General features: G+C 43.3%; 1 protein-coding gene across 3 annotated transcripts in view; it reads left to right on the forward strand.

The window, feature by feature from the left end:
- Positions 1 to 20605, forward strand: part of kita (KIT proto-oncogene, receptor tyrosine kinase a) — a 30158-nt gene extending 9553 nt beyond the window's left edge. For 2 of the 3 annotated variants that reach the window (XM_079157386.1, XM_079157388.1), the window contains exons 6-21: positions 20 to 206; positions 953 to 1068; positions 1337 to 1451; positions 4779 to 4963; positions 7875 to 7981; positions 8143 to 8269; positions 8834 to 8938; positions 9309 to 9419; positions 9523 to 9679; positions 9836 to 9930; positions 10025 to 10152; positions 11591 to 11713; positions 15797 to 15908; positions 15997 to 16096; positions 16484 to 16589; positions 17575 to 20605. In XM_079157386.1, the coding sequence (XP_079013512.1) occupies positions 20 to 206; positions 953 to 1068; positions 1337 to 1451; positions 4779 to 4963; positions 7875 to 7981; positions 8143 to 8269; positions 8834 to 8938; positions 9309 to 9419; positions 9523 to 9679; positions 9836 to 9930; positions 10025 to 10152; positions 11591 to 11713; positions 15797 to 15908; positions 15997 to 16096; positions 16484 to 16589; positions 17575 to 17763 (2063 nt within the window). In that variant the 3' untranslated portion in view covers positions 17764 to 20605. The remainder of the gene's footprint in view (positions 1 to 19; positions 207 to 952; positions 1069 to 1336; positions 1452 to 4778; positions 4964 to 7874; positions 7982 to 8142; positions 8270 to 8833; positions 8939 to 9308; positions 9420 to 9522; positions 9680 to 9835; positions 9931 to 10024; positions 10153 to 11590; positions 11714 to 15796; positions 15909 to 15996; positions 16097 to 16483; positions 16590 to 17574) is intronic. The other variant, XM_079157387.1, reaches the window with a different exon arrangement.
- Positions 20606 to 22211: the final 1606 nt, after the last annotated feature.

A 22211-nucleotide genomic window follows, 5' to 3' on the forward strand; every position in this document is an offset into this window, starting at 1 on the left:
AATTTCTCTTATTTTTCAGAGAAAGGATTCATCAACTTAAAACCCACAATCAACGAAACCATCCACGTCCGCTCGGGCGAGAGTTTGTCCCTGAACGTCGACATGGAGGCTTATCCGAAGCCGCGCTCGTTCTCCTGGAGCTTCATGGGCCACGAGTTGAGGAACACAACGGACCACGTCATCACCACACACAGCCACGAGTACAGGTGGGACAAACGCACAGACGCACACTTGCCTTCAAGTGCCTTTTAGTTTTTACCACCTAGATGAAAATGTTCATTAACCCCGCTCGGTGGAATTTGACAGCTTTGGATTGGGCTGCAGGTCGGTGGAGGTGCTGCTGTTAACGGCTTCCTGAGAAATACAGCTGGAATTCTAAAAAAACTGCTCCGGGCGCTTCTGGCGAAACGGGAACTGTCAGAATATAAATGGCTTTTTCACAGGAAAGGAAACCGTGAAATATGTGCAGTATTATCCGTGCTGCAGATAGAAATATTACATAATGTTATCCGAGGCTGCGTGTTCTGCTTAATGAGTTTTTGGCTCACGTTTCATGGTGTTTTGGTACAATCATCTCTGGTGATATGTGAAGAAAAGCCCCCCCCCCCCCCCCTCAAGCAGATTAAGGGTACGCGAGGGAGCACAGTAATCAATAAATCAATACTTAGACATTACTCCACCAGAATAATTGGAAACTGCAATTTGTGCCTAAACAAGCAAAAGGCAAACAAAGGACAGGTTATCATCTAAGATGAAAATATCAGCGTTGACATTTTAACTGCTGGTTCTTAAACGTTGATAAATGCATTAAGATAATATAGAACTTTATTAATCCTGAAGGAAATTTTCAAGAAAGTTTCAAAATTCAACTTGAATATAAAAAGTGAAATACAAAGTGTATGAGATGTTTTAAAGCATAAATGCTAAAACAATGTAATTGCTTAATGTTCAGGTACAGCAGCGAGCTGAGGCTGGTGCGACTGAAAATGTCAGAGGGTGGAGTTTACACCTTTCGAGCCTCCAACGGCGACGCTTCAGTGAACTACACGTTCACCATCTTTGTGATCAGTAAGTTGGTTCATCGGTTTTTATTTGTGTGTGTGTGTGTGTGTGTGTTAAAGGTTTTCTGTTCCCTTAAGCCACATAATGAACTCCATCACTGCACATTGCATTAATCTTCTGGCGTTGACATATGGGAACAGGTTTCATTGATTTGATTTATTTTTTTTCTGTGTGTGAAATGAGGTCCTCCACCTCACGTCGCTGTGCATCAGTCACGCCTCCCTAAGGTTTAATGTCCGTGACGTGTCCTGACGTGTCTTTTTGGTTTTTTTAGGTAAACCTGAGATCGTGTCTCACGAGGGTCCGGTGGACGGACAGGTCCGCTGTGTGGCCGAGGGGTTCCCCGCCCCGCAGATCGCCTGGTACTACTGCGAGCAGCCGTACGCCAGGTCAGACTTTTAAAGAGTTAGTTTTTCTTACTATCAGTAATTCGACCATTTTTTCTGTCCAAAGTTAAAACTGCTTCAAGTGTTTCACATGCTAGATTCGTGCGTTTCTGTTTTAGTTTGTGCCGTTCTCACTGGTTTAGCAGTGGGCGGGGCTAAAATTGGGAAATGTAACGTTGTATGTCCTTGCACCAATCAGATTTAGTGAGAACAGTCTGGCCAATAAAAACCACACCCTCACAGTCCTGATGAGTGTTTAAGAAACTTTTATTAAAAATATCTGAACTTGTCAAACTTTTCTGTAAATTGTTGTTTATTTAGTAATGAATACTTAATATTACAGATGAATACTGAGTTGAGTAGTTTTAAGGGGCTGAAGAAGCCTTAAGAGAGAGAAATAAATATCAATATTTCATCCAAACTTTATCCACATTTGTGCATATTTATTGGTGAAGGTTTCCCTTAATTTTTCATCATCATTCATCAGTTTAAAATATAAAATAAAAAGCAAAGACAGAATATCCTTGGATTGTGTAATAAGTGCACTGAACTTAAGAACTACAGCCTAAAGTAATTACAGGGATTGGACTAATTGGATTAGTCAGACTGCTCATTAAATTGACAATCAAACAAAAGAAAAGCTGCGGAACCAAAATCAATCTGACCAATGTAGAGCCCGAGGAAAGCAACTGACTCGAAACCGTGATACGATCTGATGTTTTGTGATCCGTTGCACCTTTATCACTTCTTTTTCCTTCTTCTCTTCTCCCCCGGGCCCCAGGGGGCTTTTTGGTCTTTTTGACATGATATAATATATTCGAGGGAAATGATGTTAATCGTATCACTTTTCAGGATCAGTGTTTCTCGTTCACCTGCTCAGGTAAGTCTGACTAAGAGCGAGAAGTGATGCTGCAGGCGACCGAGAACAAGGGACGACTAACAGGCTTCATCTTTATGTAGTGGGCTTGCACTTCTGGTTCCCTCGTTTCTAAGTCGATATGTTTTTGGTTAGATGTCTGAAATAAGCTGGTTTAAGATGAAGATATTTTAAAGTTTTGTTCTACAATATAAAACTGGTCGGTATATCTCCCTCTGGTTAATTTAGACGCTTTTACGTGTCTTAAAAATGTAAATGATACGACTTAACATCCTCACTAGGACACTAGTCCTCCTTTAGCTTAGTGGTGGAGACGTGAAGTCATGTGACCGTAGTGGAGTTCCTGTATAGACTAACATGAAGTCATGTGACCGTAGTGGAGTTCCTGTATAGACTAACATGAAGTCATGTGACCGTAGTAGAGTTCCTGTATAGACTAACATGAAGTCATGTGACCGTAGTAGAGTTCCTGTATAGACTAACATGAAGTCATGTGACCGTAGTAGAGTTCCTGTATAGACTAACATGAAGTCATGTGACCGTAGTAGAGTTCCTGTATAGACTAACATGAAGTCATGTGACCGTAGTGGAGTTCCTGTATAGACTAACGTGATTTATAAAATGGTAAAAGTGGAAGAAGCCCGGTGTTTTTTTTGTCGTGGGAACCAGTGATGCTAACTTACTGGTTCGTCGACAGCAATAAGTCATCCCTGCAGCACTCTATTGTTAGATATCTATTGTATGTTTGCAAACAACTGTCATGGTTTTTGCACCGGCAACGAGGCGTGCATGTCCGTGTGTGGATACAAGGCGTGTTTCTCAGTGATGCTTCCTTGATGATCGGTGCCGCCCATTGATTTCAGATTCACAGGCTTGCAAAGCTCCTCTGAAGTGCACCTCTAGGGTCCTAAAGGCCGGACGGACTCAGGAACGATGACGACGGTGGAATGTAGGATTGAGGAGGTTGTTTCTCCCGGCGCTGACTTGTGATTGGTTGACAGCGATAAGATGACCGCCCCATGTGACACGGGATTGGAATAGACTTGACTTGTGATTGGCGGAGGGGGGCCCAGCGCGCCTTTGCCCGGATACAAACTGGACGCGGGGACTCGTCTCTCTCTCTCTCTCTCTCTCTCTCTCTCTCTCTCTCTCTCTCGTGTCAAACATAAAGCGCGTCCGAAGGAAGGGGGCACCCGGTTGCCATAGCAACAACCAATCCCAAGCAACACAGGCAGCGGATCATAAGTGATTATCCAAACTCCATCCAGTAATTCTTTAAGTACAATCGAATTACATACACGCACGCCAATGTACAGAAAGACAATGAGCCGGTGACCGGAGACAACAGCTGCTTCTTGTGGAGCCCCGGGGAAAATGAATGAATGCTTCTGGTGGACGCGTTGATACGGTGCCAGTCTGTTCAACCCACAATCGTTATGTTCACACAGTATGCAGAACCACAGAGACTCTTTTTAAGGTCAATTAAAGCCAAAAAAAGGCCGGGTCTTCACTGAGATTCCAGGTGGTCGTACACAGAGGGTCAGACCAAAGAGAATTCAGCGACTAAATCCAGACAGGAAGTAGGCAAAAAATCCAAAACCAAAGAGAACTTGCACTGAAGAATGTCTTGATAGTGATGAGCCCACAACGTATAGAACAAGGCGGCAACCTCCAGTTCTAAAAAAGTGAAGTTAAAGCTTCACGTGTTAAAGCTGCATTCTCTCTAATGACCACCAGGGGGCGACTCCTCTGGTTGTATAGAAGTCTATGAGAAAATGACTCAAACATTGTAAACATGAGTTTATGGTCTCAATCTCTAGTTTCAAGTCTTCTTCAATACAGCATGATGTTCATTTAGTAAATGATGGTCCATTTAGAGTCAAACAGACCATAAAGCAGGGGATGCTTTAGGCCGGGGCTACACAGTGATTGACAGGTCTTTAACACGGTGTTGTCCGGTCTGGTAGTTGTCCGTGTTTTGGTCTTAAAACTTTAACCCTTTTTTTTTTACTTCATGAAAGTTAATTGCAACATTGTTGCCTAAAAATGTCTTATTCAGCATTCAGTTGTATTTAGCTTCACCCTCTCGCGTCACTTCTGGTTGCAAAAAAACAAACAAAAACAAAACCGCAAACCAGTGCATGGCGCCAGGGTGAATATGTCCATGTATATGCAGTCTATGGGAAGAACGAAGACAGTCTGGTGGAGGAACAAGAAAAACAAGGGAGTACATAAAACAGGGTTGACTGACGGCAAAATTAGGGGGTGAGGTGGATAATCAAGGAGGCAGGAAACGCAAAAGGAAGAGACAGGACGGGAGATGTTTTCAAGACTCGTGAAATCAGGAATGTGACTCACGCAGTGACATAAAGGGAGAGACGTCTTAACGAGACAGCTGATGAATAACTCTGTGATCCCTTTTGTCAACAACCTGTAATTTTCTGCTTCTTCAGGTGCTCCCAACAGGTGAACGCCACGCAGGAGGAGCACAACGTCATCACCGTCACGCTGTTCAGCCCCCTGTTCGGCAAGACGGAGGTGGAGAGTCGCGTGAACGTGAGCCGGGGACGGTTCAGCACTCTGGAGTGCGTGGCGACGGTGGAGGGAGAGCAGGCCTACACGCTGTTTTCTATCAGCGGTGAGTCGCCGCCGCCGCCGCGTATATATACGAAGAAGGTGGAATGCGGCCCACACAAACACGGTTAAATAGAGGCCACGTGGTGTTGACTGTCAGTCTCGTGTGTTGTTGCTGATTTGATGTAATTCCTCTGCTCGTCCTCACCTTCAGAGTGGAATTAAACCAGAGTTCAACAGCACAAGAGAGGACACACAGACGTTTCATTTACTGGAGTATTTTGTTAAAAAAAGAAAGCCTGCTTTGTGCACTGAAAAAACAAAATTATCTTAGCAGTTCTGTAAACCGCTACTTAATCCTCAAGTCAAAATATTTACTACCAGCATGATTTGGGGGGAGGATTAACCCGTCGGCGTGGTCCAAGTACAGGTTGGTCTTCTTTAATCTGTTAAGTAAACATAAGCAAAAGGAGAGACACCTCGGCCGTTATTGGCCACGATGAGATTACAGATGGGAATTAGTCCATTGTTTACTTTATGACCACAAATCCGCTCTGTTATAACGGCTTCCCCATCTGCCGTGCGACGTCCTCAATGTGGCGTGAGCGCAGGAACTGAAATTACAGCAGAGTCGTCCCTGCATGAGCCTGGAGACCCGGGTGTGGGGGTTTAGGGCGGGTTCAGTGGGTATGTGGGCGAGCATTATGAGGGAGGAGAGCGTCCGTGGCCAGGCAGCACAAGCCTCCTTTTCTTTTTTTTTTGGAGCGTGCGCCCAGGATTTTGTTGTGCTTCACTGAGCAACAGCAGACCAGGCGGAGAGACGCCGAGAGTGTGGAGTGCAGTGGGAGTCCTGGCGGCGCTGGGATCCGTTCTGGGGGGCTGTGGGAGGCTCGGGAGGTGTCACACCGGGCTTTAGAAACCACTGACAGGTTTACAGGGGATTAGTTCCTGCAGACGCTGCATTCTCAGATTTGAAGTGAAGAGAAAGCTTCTTATCTCTAAAGAGCTTATTACACCCGACTGTACAGAGCAGCAAAACAATGAGGCATCGCAAACAGCCAGACGCAGAGGAACGGGACACTGGTCACAGTATAATTTACTCGCAGACACAGCTGTAAAAGTAACAGGGGGGAAAAACGGTAAAATACCGTATGATGGAAACGGATATGAAAAAATTCGACCAAATAAAAAGCAGAATTTGTAAACGCAGGAGCAAAGAAAAGCAGAGACAGTATGTTTACACGTGTAATTGGATTAGTTGGCTGTGATTTGACCAAAGTGAGCTTGACTGTGACTTAGCCCTCTCTGGCTTACCGTAATGCCCCTCTGCAATGTCATTTAGAGTGTAAACATGGCAAACCAGTGAAAGAGTCACGGATTGACTCCATTTCCACCAAGGCTGGGCAATATCATATTATTATTTCATTATGGTGATTTGAGACAAGATATCGTCTTAGATTTTGGATGGCGTAATAAGGCTAAAGTGTTTTTTAGCCGCTCACAGACGCCATAATCGACATGGTCGATGTTTATTTGGTTTGTTAACATTACTCACTGTTTGATGGTCCATGATGGTTCAGCTGTGTCCAAGCGGTTGTTTTTTAATGGTGTATTGGAGTTGAAGGGTTAAGCTCAACTGCTTTGGCCGACACAAACATTTTCCCCAAATAAACAGGCCTTTTACAGAAAGTTCAAGTCAGTGGGGAAATAAACGAATTCATCGAACCGAACTAAGATTAAATGACCAAAACATGCGACGGTTGAAAGTTTCTTTGTGGCGTCTTCCACAGTTCACTCATTTTCTGCTCAACTGACTTTAATCATCGCTTCGCCAGATGCATTAAAAACTACCACCAGGTGCTGCTTTACTCTTTACTCTTTACATTGAGGTAAATAAAAACTATAAGGAATGATAAAAGCTAGAAATGACTCTAACTGTGATGTCATTTTCTAAGCTTAGTGGACTTTTATTTGTCTTTAACCTGCTTAGCCGTTATATCCACTAGACAAATAAATCGTATCTTATAGTATTGTGCATTGTGCAAATATTTTTACAAAAGCACCAATAGTCAACCCTACGATATCAAAACGATATTGAGGTATTCACTCAAAAATGTTGTGATATTTGATATTTAAGTCCCGGTTTCAAACTGTAAGAATTGAAGAAGCTACGATATTCACGGTGTCCTGATTCCTGCGTTGTTGGTCGGTGAAAACGAATCTCGTGAGACACGTTTGTTGTTTGTGCGGTAATAATCTTCCCAAGCGCGAGTCACGTAACACGTGTGTTTGTTTTTGTGCGTTAAAGTCGTTCACCTGAAGCCTCGAGAAGAAGCTTCTGTAAACATGTCAGAGGGAACTGACATCCCAGCCTCATATAAAACTGTTAATCACAATCATTTTGGAGATAGAAAATCAAATATGTGATCTGAAGATCCGCATTTATGCTTTTGAGTAAGTCTGATAATGATAACAACAGATCCGTGTTGCGATCGGCAGGAGGAGACGTTAGTTCGTTATGTTATAACATACAGAGGTTCCATTGAGTTCAAGCTCCGTTCTGTATGAATGACGGATGAAGAACATGTTTTTGTTATCATGTGTTCAAATGTAATCTTGTAAAATTGTAGTTCTTGAGAAAGTTGAATAAATCCAGTTGCAACATGAAATAGATATTACAGATGAACTATGAGCGGTTTGACTTCCTCACACCAGCTCTCAGCACTATTATTATACATCGTATATATTTTTAGCAATAAAAATACAATCTTTTAAATCATTTAAATTGTGTATTTTTATTCAAATAACCACGAAAGATGACTATAACAAATGTCAAGGCTATAGTTGATGATAAATATGTTTGGTCATTAGCTATAAAAATGATATTAATCTTTATATAATGGTGATCCCTGTTCTCCATATGGCCCGGCACTTATTGCTCCTGTAGTCTAACGTGATCGTTTCTGTCTCTGCAGAGAGAACCGTCCCCCACGATCTGTTCACCCCTCTGCTAATTGGCTCCGTGTCAGCAGCAGGCGTCCTCTGTCTCGTCCTCATCATGCTGTTCTACAAGTACATGCAGGTAAGACAGCTCTGCACTCCCTCCCCCGCGTGGCACGCCCTCTTCCAATGACAATTTTAGCAAAGTAAAAGCAAAAGTTTTAAAGCGTGTTGAAACCCCATCAGCAACAATAATGTGTCACAGTAATTGATGTGTCTGATGTTTGTCTGCATTGGCGCCAGAAACCCAAATACCAGATCCAGTGGAAAGTTATCGAGGGCATCCATGGAAACAACTACGTCTACATTGACCCCACCCAGCTGCCGTACGATCACCAGTGGGAGTTCCCGCGAAACAACTTGCGTTTTGGTGAGCGCCCTGCGACTCCTTTTCATCCTTAATGATCTGTTGGTGTGTTTGTGCTGTCTAGGCCTCCATGATTCTATTAATCTGTCATGATGTTAAGTTTTTTTACGTCTAGCGTTGTAAATCACCGTCGGGGCAGAGTGATGTGGAGATAAACGAGGGTTTGTGTCAGTAATAGCCTCGGTAATAAAGCCCGACAGTGCAGACGGCATGACATCACCGCCGCCCGCCTCGGGCGACTTCGTGCAGATTGACAAACGTCTGTTTTCCGTGTATGTGAACACGGCGGTTTTTAGCCACGTGTGTGGTCACTAACCAGTTTCACAGCTCCTTTCTCCCCACTCCCTTACTGCAAACATGATATCGTTGACATATTCTGGGTGTTGTTTTAAAGAAACCTCCTCAAACAGGATCCTGCGTGTCCTGGTGCCTACGTACACAGCCCGGGGGCTCAAACCGGTGTTGTCCTGGGAACACTGGCACGGGTCCAGCAATGCTGGAGGGAAACAGGATGGAGGAATAACAGTTTTGTTGTGCGTGTGTGTGTGTCTGTCTCCTCGTCTTCAGGGAAGACGCTGGGATCTGGTGCGTTTGGGAAAGTGGTGGAGGCCACCGCGTACGGACTCTCCGAAGCAGATTCGGTCGTGACGGTGGCGGTGAAAATGCTTAAATGTGAGTGCCGTCAACACACCGTGGGAGACCTTTATTTGTCCCAGAAGGGTTTTGTCGCCGTTTGTTTTGTCTAACCTGAAAGCATCAAAGTCAAATTCAAAGAGCAGGGGGGGGGGGGGGGGGGGGGGTACCGTCATATATATATAACACATAGTTCAGATACACGCCAATAACTTTGCTGCTGACTTTCGTCCACCCCTGTTAAGGAGTTCTGTCTGGGGGTGAGAGATGTAGACCATCAAATGAAGACTGACTCAATAAACAGATTTATGCACAAATACCAGCTCGCGATACGTACTCGTAGTCCAACTTGAGCTCACTGCCGATCCTTACGGTTCTGATTCTGTTCACATTTGTTTCCTCCTCACAGCGAGCGCTCACGCCACAGAGAAAGAGGCCCTGATGTCGGAGCTGAAAGTCCTCAGTTACTTGGGAAACCACATGAATATCGTCAACCTGCTGGGAGCCTGCACTGTTGGAGGTGCGGCAGCCATGTTCTGTCCCGTATTATCATTTCATCAGAGATTTAAGGAGACTGATTTTGGTTGTGATTCTTGGTGTCGCTGTGGTGTCTTCGTCTGCAGGCCCTACGCTGGTGATCACGGAGTACTGCTGCTTCGGAGACCTCCTTAACTTTCTACGCAGAAAGAGGGAATCCTTCATCTGCTATAAGCTGGAGGAAGACTGCTACTACCGCAACGTCATGCCGCAGAGCGACACAGCTGGGTCAGGTTATTTTCTGTATGTAAAAACACTGGTATACTGTGAGTGTAAGAGAAAGGAGAGTACTAGTATATACTCTCCAGAACGTGCGTAGGAGGAGGGTATTTGGACACTAGCTTGCCGATGTGTGGCTGTGCTCGGCTGAGACCAGACTGCTCCTTTTCCTCTTCACAGTGACAGCTTGAACGGCTACATGACCATGAGGCCTTCTGCTGCTGGCAAGCTGCCGTTCGGCTCATCCTCTGAGAAGAGACGCTCACTACGCAAAGGCAAGAGAGCCAGCCATTCATCAAATATCTTAAAATACTCAAAAGAAAAGCAGTTGGACTCGTAGGATAATCTTCGTCCTGTTTGTCCTCTCAGGTGTCTCCGATGAAGAAGATGCAGAGTGCGAGATGTTCGACGAGGATGGTCTGTCTCTGGACACAGAAGACCTCCTCAGCTTCTCGCACCAAGTGGCCAAAGGCATGGAGTTCTTGGCTGCCAAAAATGTGAGCAACAACCATAATGGCCACGACACAGCAGGGTTTTTTTAGGGTTTGATTTATTTGTACTTCAATATATTTCTTTCAAACCGCTGTTTTTGCCTTGAATACTTACACACAGTGAAAAAGAGCTTTAGCAGCGATTTACATGGTGGTGGAACATAATGTGTTATAATTACTTAAACAACGGAAAGTCAGTTAGGATCCTTTGTTGTCGTGGAAATGCAAATTAAACACATCCACATTCTTATTTTAAGCCCGACCATGATGTCTTTACTAAACCCAACTAAGGGACTTTGTTGCCTAAACATAACGTTTGTTTTGTTGCATACTTAACGTTTGTTTTGTTGCATACTTAACGTTTGTTTTGTTGCATACTTAACGTTCGTTTTGTTGCATACTTAACGTTCGTTTAGTTGCATACTTAACATTTGTTTTGTTGCATACTTAACGTTTGTTTTGTTGCATACTTAACGTTCGTTTAGTTGCATACTTAACGTTCGTTTAGTTGCATACTTAACATTTGTTTTGTTGCATAATTGATGTTAATTTTGTTGCCAAAAGCTAACATTTGTTTTGTTGTCTAAACCTAACATTGAATTGTTTCCGTGTTGGTGGCACATAATCTTACACATTATGTACTACCACCATGTAATAAGCTGTTAAGATGATGTGGTCATTTCACTTATTTCTGTGAGATCACGTTGATCTTTCTGAGCTTTGGAACAGCAAATAAAGGCATCAACCAATCACGTTGTGGAGGCTCCGTAGTAAGATGGAAAACTGTCTTACTCCTCTAAACCTTGACAAAGGCAGCGCAGACCAGATCCAATTCTTCTGTACTTACCGTTCACAATAAAAGCCATAGATACTAACTGTTGAGGGAACTCAAATTCACTCAGAGCATTTCCCTAAAAGGAAAGTCAATAAAATATCTGACAGTAGTTTAGGCTATAAAACAGTTTACCTCAAACAGACAGTCAGACGCTGCTCTGGATCAAAAGCATCCTGGTGGTTGGTCCTCTGCCTGTATGAATAGTTTTGATGCTAAATATTTGCAGCAGAATATTTAGGTTTTTTCGTGTGTCATTGATTCATCACACACCGCTGTCTGTTCAAGCCTTCGTATTTGATTTAATTTTTGGATAAAACTCTGACAGAGCACGGATCATCTTTCCACAGCTAGTAAACGGATCTAAAATGCATGTTGGAGCATACTGTTGAAAGATTGATTAGCCCTGGAGTCAAGATACTGTGGCCAGTAAGCTCCTGTATCGGTGTCAGTGGTTGTGTGTTACAGATCCAAGTGTGGAAATTCAGCACCAAACTGCATTAGAAGAAGCACCTCATCCATGCCTAATGTTGTTATATTATTGATTGGTCATGTATATGACATGTATCATTGGGTATTAAAGGTAATGGTGCATTTGTTCTTTTTTTTCAGTGTATCCACAGAGATCTGGCTGCCAGAAATATCCTCCTGACTCAAGGACGAGTAGCAAAGATCTGTGATTTCGGTCTGGCCCGAGACATCAACACGGACTCCAACTATGTCGTCAAAGGCAACGTAAGTCTGCACTAAATATGTGGTCCTTGGGAGTTTTAGATGACAACAAAGACGCCCCTTCAACATGCCTTTTCTTGTCTTCAATCAAACCCCGTGCTTTAGTTTCCTGGTTTCAAACTATCTAAATAGATTTGTAGAGTAATGAAGCAGTTAATTGGTTTGACCCCGGTTAGTCAATCATGTCTTTACTTGTCAGAGCCGCTGTGTAAGGAAACTTCTTCCTTCTGGGCTTTTTCAAATCACTAGAAAGTTATTAGGAGCTGTACGGTTGTTAAGGCGAGACACTACAGGCAAAACAGAATTATTCATGCGCTAATCAATTTGTAGATTTGGGACTTTTGCATTGTACTTTCATACCATGTTCTTCTTCTTTCAGACTAGAGTAGAGAAAACATTTATTTTACTACTTTGTCTGTTTGTGTCTGTAGATTTCTCCTAAATTCACCAAAAGTTACCATTACTTAATGCCTCATTTGCATATTTAAACATAACATGTCAGTAAACTTGTAACACAATAACTCCTCCTCTTCATGTGAGTGATGAAGTGGTGAAGGTTCATGGTGATCTCTATGAGTTCATGTGTTGACCCTCTTCACCTGTAGAGTCTCTAAATGTCTGTAATGAACTAAACGTCTCTTTAAAGGACGTTTTCTCTCAATGAGTTTGTTCTCAGACTCTGATGATAAATCTCCACTTCAGCAGCTCTTACACACACCAAACTCTACACGTTCATTCCTCTCTATGTGCTGAAGGTTCACACAGAGGGTTAGTTCACACAGCACTCAGAGATTTTATTAATATAAACATGGAGAAAATGGATTTGATTATGACTGTTTTCTGTATTTTCTGATTTATGTAGTGACACAACGATATATCCAAAATGTAAAAACCTTTGACTCTAATATGTCAACAAAATCAAACAATCATTTTAAACCTGGCTTTATCTAATGTTCACATTTATGTTGTGGAAATGTATGCAAATCAGCACATGTTTGATAAGATAATGCCTCATTTGCATTTTCTTTTAACATAACTTGTAATACAAAACATAATTGTCTTAATGCAAGTCCTCAACTAGGGAAGTTTTATTGTGATATCTATTAGCTACAAAGAAGTAAAGTTAGTCTTGATGATGTTTTACACATAAACATCAGACCAAACTGGTTTCTAAATAGAGAGAAGCCGGGTGTAACTGTTGTGTATACAACCGACAAAGCTAACGTTAGCTTGCTAACGTGAATAGTAAGTCCTCCATATGTTCCCAGGGTCCTTTGTTCTTGATATATAAACGAACAATGAAAGAGATTAGTAAGGGCTATCGTCGCATTTCCAATTATAAAAGAATGAAGGGAGAAGTATCGTAATAATCCGTCCAGCCACTGAGGAGATATCGGTGTCACGTCGTTGTTCCGACGGCCCGTTATTCCGAAACCACGGTAAGTCCCGCTGGACTAAAAACCTGTTGCCCCAAAAACATCCCATCGTTCCAGTGGCCCATTATTCTAAAACCCAAATACGTATCATTGGATCAAAAGCCCAAAACATACCGTTGTTTCCACGGTACATTCTTCCAAAAATACAAAGTCTTGGTGCAATGAAAGGAAATACATTATTATTGGGCTGATCAGTGGCGGGCGGTGGATTTTATACCTGGGCCTTCAGTGCTGTTCTTCACTTCTAATAACCTCGTTATGACGTCACAGCTACGGGTTATTATTTGTTTCGTGTAAAAGCCGCATATTCACATAACACTGCAACATTTGACAAATGAAATAAAATGTTACATGAAGTTCAACACCTATCATACAAAACACGAAATGCAGAGTGCAGATACATGAATACGAGCATGACGGGACGCTGCGTCATTACCGGACATACAGTCCAAATCAGGGGTGCCCAATACGTCGATCGCGATCGCGGAGGTAGATCGCGTGTCATTCTTTTCTAACACACGGGTCACCACGTATGCACAGTGAACCGCGCGAGCTACTGCAAAACTCCGCGAGCAAATTAGTCAGCCTGATGCAGCAGTCGCTCTCCTGCAAGCACCGCTCTCCCGCAAGCCCCCCCGCCCCCGCCGACGAAGGTCCGGCAACAGCCGCTCCTCTTGCGATCAGCAGCACCCCCATTCAAATATTATTCATAAAAACGCCACGATAGACAAGTGAACAGTAGAGGTAAACAAACGAAGTTCACTTACCAAATGCAGTCTATCCTCCTTTCTTTGTTGACAAAGAGTTTAATCCCAGTACATCAGTTCCAGTAAGAAGTCCTTCTCGACGCCAGTCGAGCCTCCCCAGTTATATTTCGCAGATGGTAGGCGCGCCGGTGGTCGTCTTCGGCCGTGGACCGGACCGGTGAAGGGCGGGCCGCGGTTGTGGAGCTGAATTCCCTGTGAACGTGGTCGTTGAGTTGTAGATCCACTCGAGTCTCTCCAAAAGTACCGACGCTCAGTTAAAATGAAACACATTCCCAGCCATAACATGTGCAACGCTTCTCAACGCTGCATACAAATCCTTTTCCCGGCTGGGTCAGGGCTGCTAGCTGTGGGGTCGTTTCTTACTGTCCAGTTTGTTCAGAAATGTCCTTCTTGAGAAAAGCGTTCCCAGTAACTCCACCACTAAATCCGTTTCTCCTCCTTCCGCCATTTGATATTAAAAAAACAAAGCTAGGTAAAATGTCTTTCAAATATTTCCACTTGAACTCTGTCTGCTACAACCAAAGCTCTGCTGCTAGCAAACATGTTTCGCGGGCACATAGTCACGTGCCCGCCCACTGACCAATCACAGCACACTCTGCACCTTGCGGGAGAGAGGCATCAAGCTGCAGTAATGCTGACGTAACTAGGCCTGCAAACCGCTCTGGTGCGGCCATGAATCTCAAACTAAAGATCTGATTGGTTGAATCAACAATATCGTCCCCATTCAATTTAAACGGCACATGGCGGCACTGGGGCCTCTCTTCTTACTAGAGACACAGAGGTGAAATCTGATTGGATAAAAGCTCTACTTAAAACAAGCTGCACTGGAAGCAGAGCAACTGAGGAGCACAGTAGCTGTGCAATGAGAAAATAAGATAATGGGAAAAATATTTTTATAAATTATAATACATATAAGAAAAAATTAAATGTATTTAAGAAAAAATATTAAATTATAAAATAGCTATAACTTTGTGATTCTGTTTAGGCCAGCAGAGAAGGCTTTGCAGGCCCTGACGGCCCGCCACTGGGGCTGATTATTATGCAGAATGGTTTGACCCGTCCTGTGGGTGGCTTAGCCTGACATTATCACCCTAAACCTAGCTGGTCTCACTCCTCGTGCATAAACCTAATGTACAAAACCAACGAATGAGTAATAAGAGGCGGAGTGATGGGTCATGCCTTCACCAGCAGGGGAAAAGAAATCTGGAAGGTCCGATGATACGACTTTTGGTGTTTTTCAAACAATGGGCAGTCCCCGAGATATATCAGCTTCTAAAGAAGACAAAACTTGAGGCCTCGGGTTTCAGTGAGGACACCATCAGCCGGCTGGAAGCTGCAGGTGAACATTGTTTGCTACAAATATAATATTTCATTTAAATCACTAGCCTCAAGACGTAGCATTAAATCACAATAAATCCTTTATTTGTGGCTCCTGGCGAGGAAGTAGTATTTCTAGCGTGCGATAACATTTCTTTTTACAATCAACATGTAAACCACTTTTTCCAAAAAAGAAATCTGGTTTGAATTGAAGCTGGTTTAGCAGATATGTAGCGGCGGCTGATCTGCAGAGGGAACCATAAACTGCATCTTTGGATGGACGTGAATGGAAATGCTAGAGACGTGTGTGTCTTTGCTTTTATTTTTCCACAGGCTGTCAGGTATGAACTGAGTGGTTTTTTTTTAGATCCTCAGGCAAACACAGTGTGTGTGTGTGTGTGTGTGTGTGCATACCTGACATTTATCACTGTCTGTTCATTTAGCAGCCCTCAGTCACAAACGTGTTTGACCCCGAAAGAAAAGAAAGCAAACATCGCTGTGTGAAAGGCTTTGATTGATTTCTACTTTCCATCTCACTCTGGGATTATTATTATTACTCTTTGCAGGCTCGTCTGCCGGTGAAATGGATGTCTCCAGAAAGCATCTTTGAGTGCGTGTATACGTTCGAGAGTGACGTGTGGTCCTACGGCATCTTGCTTTGGGAAATCTTCTCTCTCGGTAAGTCCATCCGACCATTTGTGTGTTTTGTCTGTGTGTGTTGTTTCTTTTCAGCGCTGCACAATGTAACCGAATCTCTAAAACGCAGGAAACAGTCCTTATCCCGGCATGCCTGTGGACGCCAAGTTCTACAAGCTGATAAAAGAAGGATACAGAATGGATGCTCCGGAGTTTGCACCCGGCGAAATGTGAGTTATCGTTTTTTTGGAAGTGTAAAAAAGATCAGAGGAGCGATGGTGTGAAATGGTAGATGGAGGTGGTGAGACTACAGCAGTAGTCCTCCTGTTGGCAAAACTAAAACAGAAAAAACAACACACACACACACACATGTAGGGGAGCAACGGATCATAAAACTCAGCACAAAGGGAGCAAATATAACTTTCAGATCCCCGATCACGTTCTTTTGCCATTGATACTAATTGTCGATCATTGATGATCCATATTCCCTTTGTTCTTTCATTACAGCAGCTGGTCTACATGGATTTAGTTTTTCACACACACAAAATAAAGGGGATGTGAGTCCAGAGAGAACAGACCAATACAAGTGTTTGTTGTGTTTCTCTGCTGCTGTACAGGTATCAGATTATGAGGTCCTGCTGGGACGCCGACCCCTTCAACAGACCCCCCTTCAGGAAGGTGGTGGAAAGGATCGAACAACAGCTGACGGACGCCACGAAGCACGTAGGTTGAAGCACCACCGTCTCAGGTTGTTTGTTTTTCACTGTAATTGGTGCAGAACGGAGAAGACTTCCCAGGCGGTTCAGTGGATTATGAGCGAGTGAAGCCGAGGCAACGCCAGGGTCCTAAAAGTGGTCACGTGACGTGGTTCATGTGATACCTTTCACGCCATTTTTGAGACGTTTAATACATATTGGACATAAATGTGTATGTATTTATATAAATGTATATATATAAATGTAGATATATTTATGTAAATATATATATTTCCCTCTCGAGCGGTGCCTTTGCCTTCCAGCTAGAGTTAATCATGCTCACATGTGAGCGCCTCCGTTATTTTCATGTCTGTCCTCGTACACTTCATCAGCTCTGACAGTTCTGTCGATGTGCCTGTCGATGTCAGGTTAAGTAATCTGTAATAAACATCTGCATTCATATGTCGAGTCTGTTGGCAACAGGACAAGATTTTTTCGGAAGAGCGCTGGTTTCCATTTGTAGTCTAACAGAAGTTCTTACCAGTCACGTTCGTGCAGGCTTTGGTGGAATTCAGACAAACAAAGTCTGTGTGGAGAGCAAATGAGGCGGAATGCAATCTGGGAACCGATTTTAGCTTCATATTAGTGTGTAAACTGGCTACTTATGAAACAATCCGGTCGCACGCGTCGCATCTCAACTCCAACTTTTGTCAGTTAAACGTATTTGTTGTCTTTCTGAGAGTTGGACGGGAAACAATTACAACACTCTCACGTTTGTGCTTTAGATTTGAAGCTACAGCCAGGAGACCGCTAGTTTAGCTTAGCATAAAAGCTAGCCTTGTCAGAAGATTTTTTACTTTTAAACCTGCCTTCCAATTATTCCTTTTATCTGCATAATTTTATGACAAATAAAACTTTTACTGAGATGGGAACTGAAAGAATTTAAAACGTTCTCTCTCTCTCTCTCTCTCTCTCTCTCTCGCTCTCTCTCTCTCTCGCTTCCTTCTCTTCAGATTTATCTGAACTTTAGCTCCAGGGTTCCTGCGACGCCCACAGCCAGGGAGGAGCCCGGTTCTCAGGTCGCTGCGCTTCCCCGCCTCGACTCAGCCGGTGACAACAGCGCTCCGCCTCCGACCCAGCCCTTACTGGTCCAGCACGAGGTCTTCCTGGAGGGGACAACCCTGAGAGCCCAACGGGTGTGAGGACCCGCCTGACCTGTCTGGCTGCCTCATAAAGTGCCTGTAACGTTCCGCCACGAAAACCAACCACGACACCCGCCCCACCAGCCCCGGATCCTGCAGCCTTTTGTTGCGTTGCAACGGTAATTGCCATCTATTACCAGAAACAACAAAAGACGGATGGCTGTGATCGCTTGTCACCACTATTGTTGCCTACAGATCATAGGGAGGACAGTTGGACTAAAGCTCCCGTGCTCATAGCAGAGAACTGTGGAGGCAACCTGGGAAACGGTGGAGGGACATCAACACGTCTGAAACTGTTTTACTTTTTAGTTTCAGTTACATTTTTCCTACACATTTCATAAAGGTTGTTCTATTTCTTTCCATCCACTGGAAAAACTTGTTTTTTTTTTGTTTTTACATTTTGTGTTTTTGTTATTCTTTGTTGTTTTTCCTGATATTTATGTAGCATTTTTTTTTCTTCTCTTTTTGATTGGCTGTTGCAATTGTTGGAGGAAAAGCATTTGAGGCACTTGAACTTCACTTCTTGTCAAACACACTCACCTCACACTGCAGCTTTTCTTCTTTTTTTTACTCTTTTATTGTCAGTATTATTTCCAACTGTTCAGATCTATGTTGATATGAAGGAGATACTTTTTTCGGGGGCCAATTTGAGTATAGATATCGAGACACTGGTGTATAAGCTATTAGACAGCATGGTCGGTCGTGCTTAGACTCCATAAGTGCTTCAAGTCAATTAGGAAAAAGCATTTCTGCTCTTCTGTTTTCTTTGTTTTTATGTACGATGTTGCTACCTAGAGAGCAACTACTGGATCTGGTAACAGGTTACATGGATCAGCCCACGATTATTAACACACAGTTGTCTTCAGAGATACGGAACAGACACGGTACGTTAGCTTTTCATTTGATGTGCTTGTTGACTGAATATGTGCACATATCTGTAGGTGAAGATGTTGATGATGGGAGGTTAAGACAAACGAGACACTCTGAGAAGAAGCCTGTGGCTCTGGGTCTTTAGCTCTGTTACGTAACATGCAGCTGTGTAGTTTCACTTTTTGACAGCTGGACTGCTGGAGAGTTCTCTTTGTAAAAGTGTAAATAACTGTTCATGTTTTATGTGGTTTGCTCTCCCGCCACATCCAAGTGTGTGTGGTCTTTGTTTACAAGCATGAGACAGGTACTGCCATTTCTGCTTTTTCACCTTCTTCCCCTTTAATGAAGGACCGGGAAACGGGACCCTTTCTGTTTTTGGCTGATGGGCTGTTTTTTTTTGGTTGTAGCTCTCTGTTGTACAGTACAGATTAAGTCAAGGGCAATGCCTAATAAGTGGACTGCAATGTTCTTTGAGTCGACAAGACAGTGGGTCTTCTTCGACAATTCAGTCTCATTCCCAATTCGTCAAATACCGACCAGACGGTGGCCCTCGGCGTCTGACACCAACGCACTGGGCTGACAGCTAACTCCAGTAAATATAGAGAGAGTGAAACAAAACGCTGTTCGTGTCCCGTGTGGAACTAAAAGTAAACGTTGACCTTTTTGTCACGTTTAGTCTTTAGTGTCATCGGTCCCTTGACTTGTTTGCCACTCGCTAGTCGATAGAAAGTGAGGCGACGACGCTCTTTTCCTGAACCTAACTTGGTGGTTTTGTTGCATGAACTTCCTGTGAAGACGGAAGTTTTTTTTCTCCATAAAGACACCATAGAAACCATAGACTGTGTACGTAGTCGTTGTGACGTCACCCGTTGGTTTTGTGGGCCGCCGTTTTGAAGCTTTGAGTTCGGCGATTTAAGTCGTCGCCATCTTGTTTTTTTTGCAACCAGTGAACAGGAAGTGACCATATCTGGACTGAGGAGGAGTGACGTAGAGACGCCGCGTACGACTCTGGCTGAGACCTGTCAATCACTGTTTAGCCCCGCCCCTAAAGCATCCCCTGCTTTATGGTCTGTTTGACTCTAAATCGAGCATAATTAACATCTTGCTATATTGAAGAAGACTTGAAACTAGAGATTGAGACCATAAACTCATGTTTACCATGTTTACTGAGGTAATAAATCAAGAGAGAAGTAGAGTCATTTTCTCATAGACTTCTATACAACCAGAGGAGTCGCCCCCTGGTGGACACTAGAGAGAATGCAGCTTTAAGACATCGGCTTTATGTCTTAAGAACCGGAGGTTGCCGCCTGGTGGAAACTGGCACGCTGTCCAAAACGTAGAGCGTCATCATTTAAAGCTAAAGTGAAAATGTGTTGTCTTCAAGGCTCTCTGTTTTCGTCCGTCAACGCTAAGTTTCAGCGTGTCGGTCGTCTCATTGTTCTCGAACCAGTAGCTGGTTTCCCAGCAGCCCTTCCAGCTGTTTCCTCCACCAGATGTGGGACTTTTCAGCACCTCTCAGCCGGTAGTCTGCACCAGTCCCAGACCATTATGACCCCCAACCCCCCCTATCCTCCCACTGGTGGACGTGGTTGTGAAGGAAAGTGTCCTGTTTGAGTGTATGAACATGTGTGTATGTGTGTGCATGTCTGTGTGACTGCAGAATTAAAATACTGTCAAGAGGTGCCACTGCTAAAGATTCATCAAGTCATTTAGGCTTCAAAAAAAAAACTACACAGTCTTACTGCTCTGTCTTTTTTTGTAAATATAAATGTGCGTTTTATTGTAAAGAAGTAATGTCGTCGCTTTTGAAGATGTTTATCTCAATGAAGATGTGGTACATTGATGCAGAGTTTTATTATTGCCGTATTTTCTTAATGTGTGCACAGATTTCAAACTGTTGGTTCAACTGAAAAAAAGAAAGAGAAAAAAAAAAGCTGCTTGTGTCTCTGTCACCATGGTAACTTAAACGGAAGAGATTATCTTTGGATAGATTTTTGGCTGATTCATCATTTCAAACAGTTACAGCCAGTTCACTTGGGCCCACCGCCTCATCCAAACAGACCAGTGATCACGTGTGATCAGCAATATCAGCAACAACAAAAAAAATACCAATGAGATTATTTTCAAATGTTTGCTTCCCGAAGAGTTTTCCTGCATTTTGCTACATATTTATTAAACCTGAGGCTTTAGTGTTACTGTGTAATTTTGATGTTGTTGTCAATGTAAATAAAATTGTGTATATTGAATTCCCAACGAAACTTTATTTTTATTTTTTTTTATTAACATCCTTGCACAGACACACTTCTTGCTCAACACACGGTCATTCTGTGCAGCTGCTGTCATCGCGTGTCTCTTAAATTCTGCACGGTCGTGCATGGAAACGGTTCCCACGCGTCCTGGAGAACTTGGAAAACAGTTTAACCAATTTTCAAGTCAACGGGAACCAGTGCGATGCTAACTTCCTGTTGGCCTTCAACAGCATGCATCCCCGCAGAACTCTACTGACAACATAACGAGAGAAAAGTGAGCATGACAGGCTACAAATGAAAATATGAAAGCCAGTTTAAGTTACATCTTAACTAACGACAGATCATTGGTGTAGTTAGACCGCATTGAATGGAGATAAAAGGCAACAAATAAAGCATCCCCTGCTTTATGGTCTGTTTGACTCTAAATGGACCATCATTTACTAAATGAACATCATGCTGTATTGAAGAAGACTTGAAACTAGAGATTGAGACCATAAACTCATGTTTACAATGTTTACTGAGGTAATAAATCAAGAGAGAAGGAGAGTCATTTTCTCATAGACTTCTATACAACCAGAGGAGTCGCCCCCTGGTGGTCACTAGAGAGAATGCAGCTTTTACTTTGCTTCGCTCGTCAGAACCGGAGGTTGCTTCCTTGGTGTCGACCTAACAACCCACCATACACTAGTACGGAAACTTCTCCAGTTAAACTGCATTCAATCCTTTTTTCGTAACCAAATCTAGAGAAAATAATAATTTGTATAGTTTTACTAGCTGCCAATCACGACAAGCGTTAATCAATTTAACGCAGCCTGTGGCCAAGAGGCCACCGCCACGTTGAAAGAAGTATGACTACACAAAATAAATGCTGTGGTGGCATTTTACTCAACTTAAATGCTTCCATTCACATGATTGGCATCGAATGAAGTACTCTGTTGGTATCGGTATCACTTTAAGGGGACTGGTCTTTTTTTAAACAATACCCATCACTACATAATAGTTACATGCAATTATATTTTTCCAGTGCAGTGGCAGCCGTGTGTGTGTGTGAGTGTGCTCGTAGCAGGTTGTCCCCTCAGGCTGTTGTCACAAGTAATTTAGATCATCTCTAATTTGGGGGTTCAATTGCTAATGTGAAGTACAGTAATGGATGACACACTCTCAGATTCTTCCTGCTCTCCTCTAAATCCTTTTGGCTCCGGCCCAGAGAGGGACATCTGGACGTGAGGACGGCAGCACTCGGGACAAACCCGGTGCACACTTCTTTTTTTTTTTTTTGCGTGGGCAGAATCTATTGTTTCAGGATCTAACTGATAAGAGACAAGCAGG

This window comes from Pholis gunnellus (genome assembly GCF_910591455.1).
Source record: "Pholis gunnellus genome assembly, chromosome: 4".
Taxonomy (NCBI): Eukaryota; Metazoa; Chordata; class Actinopteri; order Perciformes; family Pholidae; genus Pholis; species Pholis gunnellus.